This window comes from Vitis vinifera, chromosome 18 (genome assembly GCF_030704535.1).
Source record: "Vitis vinifera cultivar Pinot Noir 40024 chromosome 18, ASM3070453v1".
Lineage (NCBI taxonomy): Eukaryota > Viridiplantae > Streptophyta > Magnoliopsida > Vitales > Vitaceae > Vitis > Vitis vinifera.
Window position 1 is genome coordinate 25,652,833 of NC_081822.1, and position 7,168 is coordinate 25,660,000.

Sequence of the window (7,168 nt, forward strand, 5' to 3'; positions counted from 1 at the left end):
ATTTGGAGAAATAGGGTTTGGTGTTGCCTCAGGCTGATGGCCAGCTCTAGCCTCTACAATTGTCATGAACCCAAACCTATGTAACCTACCCAAGTTCTGGTCGTTTTACTTGTATACGTAAATGCTAGTTACTTCAAGACTTAAATTATGAGGTGATGGTGGACTGATATTGTATATCAAGTCAATTTGGACTAAAACTTAATATTCCACTTGACGGGTAATTATTTAGATTTGTATGATATAATTATTAAATTAATACGAGATGAGGCATGACCTTTTAAGGAGGGCAAACATATGAAGATGTTTATATATAGGCTTAATAAATTGGAGTACTATGCATTGAGGTTTGAATTCATCTTCTTCTGAAATTTTAATACATGTCAAATTAAGTTTGCAATTAAATTAAAAGCTTTAGTCTTTAGGTATACCCAACACACAGGCTGTTTTGCTCCATTCCTCAGGGATCAAAACTTTTATTCTGAACCATTTTAATTACAAATGATGAGGACATACAGCATCTGAGTACACTGCCCTTCACAAATATGCCTAGTTTACATCCATTTCTATCATAAATAACACCTGTCTGCACTCCCTAAGATGCTCATCACATTGCTTCTAAGAATAAAAAACCTTGTACCCATCAAATTTCCAGGCTGCAGTAGTCCTTCACACAAATTCTGCAGGGCATTGCCTGGGATTTTATATTTCCAGACTATTAAATCCCAAGATCAAATGTTGGAGAACCAAAAAGATCCAGACTTTGTGGATCTTGCTTCTGTGTGAACAACTCTGATTTGTGTCTGAGTAGCATGGTAGCTTGAGCTTCCACTGCATCAAGGTCAAGCCCCTCATAAAATTGATCATCATAGAACACATCTCCATTTGTTTCGATTTTCTCAGCTTGATGTTGCAAGGATGATTCTTTGCTGGCAGCCTCCAACTGAAATTGTCTCTCTAAGTTGATTGCAGGAACAGATCCACCTTGATAAATACCCAATTTTCTTTTCCGACTTTCCAACTTTCTCTCATTTTCTCTTGGGGAAACACTAGTCAATGGTATTGCTTCTGAGGAGATTATTTCTGGGTTGATTTGAATGGAAACTGTATTCCTCTCAGAAGACTGATTTAGAGAATACGTTGTCTTGCTCAAAGAGCTTCCAGTTTCAGTTATCCTGGTCATGGGAGCCAGAGTGCAAGGACTAAAATCAGCAGAAAAGTTTGGCTGCCTCACAACTGGTGATTGACTGAGTAAAGAACGCCTGTTATAAAAGATCAATTAGTTTCTATATAGCCCAATAAGAAAGCACAGACAATAAAATTCAGAGTAATTCTAAAGAATGAGAAATGAAAATTGATCATCTGAAGATTTTAGGAATGGACCAAAATCAAAACAAAAATATTCCTCCATGGAATATTTCATCACAAAATGGTAAAATGAGATCCTAACAAGGAAAAGTTGTCATGTATGATTGTAGGTTAACAATTATGAGTTACACAAATATAAGAAAAGGTGTTTGTAGTAATGCACCCACAGTTACGAGTGGGACAAATCTTAAGGCATGACAGCAGTAAGAGGCATAGTACAAAAGCAAAGTACATTTGAAACTAAAGTGATCCATTTCTTGGTTCATCTGATGTTTCCAGCCTCCTCCAAGTTCATGAAATTGAAATTCTCTATATTCAGAGGCGTTTTGGTAATTCAAAAGAACAACCTCTTTGATGTCACAATCATAGTCCTTACGTACAGACTTTTCTTTTATCAAATTTTAGACCCCAAAACTTTATTTGAGCACAGAGAGTCTGACAACTGGATTTCTGAACCCCAACCTATGTGTTTCAATGAATTGTCAACAAAGGAACATTGCAGATTATTTGTACTCAGTTAATGATGAGATTCCATTTATTTCCCCGTTTTTGAAAAACTCTCAAAAGCCTCAGAGCCACTGAGGCTATCACCATAATCATCATGATCATTATTTTACAATATTTATTGTGTTTCCTTTGGATTGGAAACAGCAATTCATTTCATTACAAATGAAACAAATAGGATTAGAGGAAAGAGCTATCTATCAATGGAAAAAATAAGAATAGAAAAAACGAATAAAAGAACAAAAAAGGGCATCTCCCTCCCAAAAATTCTAACTAAACTTAAAAGGCATGAAATTCCGTACAAATACCTTTAGCAATGAAGCCCCTTGGTTGATCAACCAATTTGTTGTCCAGTTAGCTCAACAGGAAATCTAATTTAAGAACAGCCCAAATCCCTAGACAGATCAATTGCTTTTGTGTTTGTGAAAGTCAAGTTTTTAAGGTCTCACTTCTCCAGTGAGACCCACAATATAACTAAAGCCAAGTCTCCTACCACAAAGAATCCATGAATACCCATAGATCTCACCAGACGCAATCCTAGTCTTGCCATATTCTTCTGAAATGGGGTGCACATCTTTTCCCTCAACTAGCAATACTCTATATCCTCCTCATTCTAATTCTACATTCTTTCCTATAATAGAACCATCTACTGATACCAAAAAAAGAAAAAACAGAGGAAACAGGAATATATTTTCCTTTTAAACTGAAAGCCCAACCACTTATTCCTAATCCTCATCCTATCTTCAGCCCACTAGTTTCCTCTTCCTGTCCAGATACTTTCCTAATTATTCACAACCAAACCCTCCCCCCTCTGCTTCCCTCCCTCCCTCCCCCCTAGCACACATACATCCATCTACAAGCTCTAACATTTTTTCATTTCCACAAAAACTCCAGAAGAAATGGATTGCCTTAACCTAGCCTGCTTTTTAATAGATGACAGATGTTCTCTACTTCTAAATGTTATCCTACATCAGCCACAGACTAAGTCCTTTTCTTGCAGGGACATACAGTATAGTCTCAAATCCTGCTTAAGGATAGAAGAAATATAAATGAGAGAAAGAGCAAGATAGGAGATTCATCAATTGAAAATCAATTTTCTATATTCGTTTCTGGCCTCATTCACTAAGATGTGAAGCAAAAAGGAATAAAAAAAGGATATTTGGCAGCCAATTTTAACCTATGTTTGTTATAAGAAGCTTCAAAATATGTGAAGCACACATTTCAGGCATGACATGCCAAGTGCTTGTGTATGGGATATGTTTACAGCATACTTATTGGCTAGACATGTACCTAACAGGGTTATCCAACAATGAAAAAATAAATAAAATTCCTCACTTATTGTAGGTAACCTTAGACGCACATTGGACATTGTTGAGAGAGAGAGAAAGAAGAAAGACCTTAATTCTCATTCATGTAATATCTACTTACAATTGAGAAATATATATATATACAAGGCTAGGAGTCCTAACTACCATACATGTGACCTATATTAACAAGGAAAGATTATACACTATAAATACATTATATTCAACACTCCCCCTCAAGCTGGAGCATATACGTCATATGCACCAAGCTTGTTATAAATATATTTAATCCTAGGACCTCTGAGAGATTTAGTGAAGATGTCTGCTAGTTGATCATTTGAATTAACAAAACTTGTAGCAACATATCCTGATGCAATCTTCTCTCTAATGAAATGACAGTCAACTTCAATATGTTTGGTCCTTTCATGAAAGACTGGATTGGATGCAATATGTAATGCGGCCTGGTTATCACAGATGAGTTTCATCTGTTCATCCTTTCCAAACCTCAACTCTCGAAGAAGATGTCTCAACCATATGAGTTCACATGTTGTCAAAGTCATAACTCGATACTCGGCTTCAGCGCTAGATCTGGCCACTACATCTTGTTTCTTACTCTTCCAAGATATTAGATTACCTCCAATAAAAACACAGTACCCTGAAGTGGAACGTCTATCTGTAGGTGAGCCAGCCCAATCTGCATCTGTGTAACCAACAACCTGAGTATGACCTCTGTTCTCGTACAACACACCTTGGCCTGGTGTATTTTTTATATATCGAAGAATGCGGATTACGACATCCCAATGGCTATCACATGGTGACTGTAGGAATTGACTAACAACACTCACAGGAAAAGAAATGTCTGGACGAGTAATGGTGAGATAGTTCAATTTACCTACGAGCCGTCGATATCTCCCGGGGTCTCCTAAAGGCTCCCCCTGTCCTGGTTCAAGTTTGACATTCGGATCCATAGGTGTGTCTACCGGTTTACAGTCTAACATACCGGTTTCTTCCAGGATGTCTAAAGCATACTTCCTTTGGGAAAGGACCACACCAGAACTGGATTAAGCTATCTCAATTCCCAAGAAATACTTGAGTTTCCCCAAGTCTTTGGTCTGAAAGTGGGTAAAAAGATGTTGCTTTAGTTTCTGAATACCATCCTGATCACTGTCTGTAATGACGATGTCGTCCACATAAACAACCAGATAAATACACTGCCCCAAAGAGTTATGATGATAGAAAACTGAATGGTCTGCTGTACTACGAAGCATGCCAAACTCTTGAACAACAGAACTAAAACGGCCAAACCATGCTCGAGGAGATTGTTTCAAGCCATATAGAGAACGACGTAACCTGCACACTAAAACAGACTCCCCCTGAGCAACAAAACCAAGAGGTTGCTTCATATAAACTTCCTCAGCAAGATCTCCATGAAGGAAGGCATTTTTAATATTCAACTGATAAAGAGGCCAAGAACACATAGCAGCCATGGAGAGAAGCAGACGGACAGAAGCAATCTTGGCAATAGGAGAGAATGTGTCACCATAATCAGAACCATAAACCTGAGTATAGCCTTTAACAACTAAGCGGGCCTTAAGGCGATCAACCTGACCATATGGACCAACCTTAACTGCGTAGACCCAACGACAGCCAACGGTAGATTTACCAGAGGGTAAAACAACAAGATCCCAAGTGTCATTAGAGTGTAGAGCAGCCATTTCATCCATCATTGCCTGTCGTCAGCCTGGATGGGAAAGAGCTTCATGGGTGCTCTTTGGAAGAGAAACAGAGGATATAGCAGAAACAAAAGCAGAATAGGGTGAAGATAATCGATGATAACTCAAAAAATTGTAAATAGGATGAGGATTACGAGTAGAGCGAGTACTTTTCCGAACAGCAATGGGTAAGTCATTAGGAGAAGGCAGAGCCAGGGCAGGTGAAGCCGAAGGGATAAGAAGTGAGTCAGCAGGTGCCTCAGCAAAAGTGAGAGGAGCAACGACACAAGGGCGACGATGATAAACCTGAAGTGGTCGAGGAGGCATAGCATCAGGTGGGGAGACAATGGGAATAGGCAAGACTTCAGAAACAGAAAGAGACTCAGATGTGATGGAAAAGAATGGTGAGTCCTCAAAGAAGGTGACATCAACGGAGATAAAGTATCGATGAGTCTCAAGGGAATAACAATGATAACCCTTTTGAAGTCTGGAGTATCCCAAGAAGAGGCACTTCATGGCTTTGGCAGAAAGCTTGTCCTGTCCAGGAGTGAGAATATGAACAAAGTAAGTACAACCAAAGACACGAGGAGGAAGGAAATAAAGTGGTTGGTCAGGGAAGAGAAGGGAGTAAGGAATCTGATCGTGTAAGACAGAGAGGGCATATGATTAATCAAATAACAAGCGGTAAGAACAGCGTCCCCCCAAAAACGAAAAGGAACATTACTATGGAGGAGGATAGTACGAGCTGTCTCAACAATATGTCGATTCTTGCATTCAGCTACCCCATTTTGTTGAGGAGTATGAGCACAAGAAGATTGATGAAGAATCCCATGATGAGACATAAACGAAGTAAATGGGGCTGAAAAATATTCTCTGACATTGTCACTACATAACACACGAATAGAAATATTGAACTGGGTTTGGATTTCAGCATAAAATTTCTGGAAAATAGAGAATAACTCAGCTCGATTTTTCATTAAAAATAACCAAATACATCGAGAATAGTCATCAATGAAAGTGACAAAATACTGAAATCTTAAAGTAGACACAGTCCGACAAGGACCCCAAACATCAATGTGGACAAGCTCAAAAGGAGACTTTGCCCGATTATTCAAACGCTTTGGGAATGAGACACGAGTATGTTTCCCAAGCTGACATGACTCACACGGAAGCAACGACAAAGTGGAAAAACGAGGGACCATCTTCTGGAACTTGGAGAGACTACGGTGGCCCAGACAATTGTGAATGAGGAGAGGAGCATCAGTGGAAATGCAAACTGTAAGAGATGAATCCGAGGTGAGGTGATAGAGGCCTTGAGACTCACGTCCTATGCCAATCGTCTTCCCCATACTCCGATCCTGCAAGGTCACAAATTTATCAGAAAAGGTAATAGAGCAATTAAGAGTACGAGTGATTTTGCTGATGGAAATAAGATTAAAAGGACATTCAGGAGTATAAAGGACAGAAGTGAGAGGTAGAGAAGGCAGAGGAAGGGCCAAACCAATACCTTTAGCCACAGTTTGAGAACCATTAGCTAAGGTAACAGTAGGTAAAGCACAAGTAGTAGTAATAGAGGAGAAAAGATCCTTATTACCAGATAAGTGTTCAGAAGCTCCAGAATCTAGAATCCAGGGTCCAAGAGAAGATGTGTGGGTAAGGCAGGCAGAGGCATTACCAGGTTGGGCAACAAAGGCAACAGAAGCTTGAGATGCGGAAGAGCTCGGAGGCTGAGGCAGCAGAGAATCAAAGGACTGGGCCACATGGGCAGTGCGAGGAGGTCGTCCATGTAACTGATAGCAACGATCGCGAGTGTCGCCAAGTTTATTGCAATAGGTGCAATGAGGACGTTGACCTCTACCTCAGGTACCACTGCGGCCTCCTCGAGAGCTAGTTTGAGAAACTAACACAGAAGAATCTGAAGTGCTATCCAATGGCAAAGTCTGAGTGGAGGAGATACGGAGGAGGCGAGCAAACACATCATCCAAGGACGGAACTGATGAACTACCAAGAATCTGATCGCGGACAGGCTCAAGATCCGAACGGAGGCCAATAAGAGTAAGAACCATGAAGAACTTGTCAAGCTGTGTTTGTTGAGCCCCAACATCAAGAGTAAGAGGCATCACAGTCAAGAACTCCTCCTTAAGAGAGGCAATCTGGCCAATATAAGTAGATAGATCCAAGTCCTATTGGTTGATATGGACAATAGCAGAAGCCACCTTATAAAGACGCTGGATATCATTCGTATATAATCCTTTGGCCTGAGTCCAAAATTTAAAACAAGTT

General features: G+C 39.8%; 1 protein-coding gene across 2 annotated transcripts in view; it reads right to left on the minus strand.

Annotated features, from left to right (window-relative positions):
• Positions 1-339: 339 nt before the first annotated feature.
• LOC100254868 (DEAD-box ATP-dependent RNA helicase FANCM) overlaps positions 340-7,168 on the minus strand; it is a 54,843-nt gene continuing 48,014 nt past the window's right edge. Inside the window, exon 23 of one of the 2 annotated variants that reach the window (XM_010666897.3) lies at positions 340-1,259. In XM_010666897.3, coding sequence (XP_010665199.1) covers positions 716-1,259 — 544 coding nt within the window. In that variant the 3' untranslated portion in view covers positions 340-715. The remainder of the gene's footprint in view (positions 1,260-7,168) is intronic. The other variant, XR_002028943.2, reaches the window with a different exon arrangement.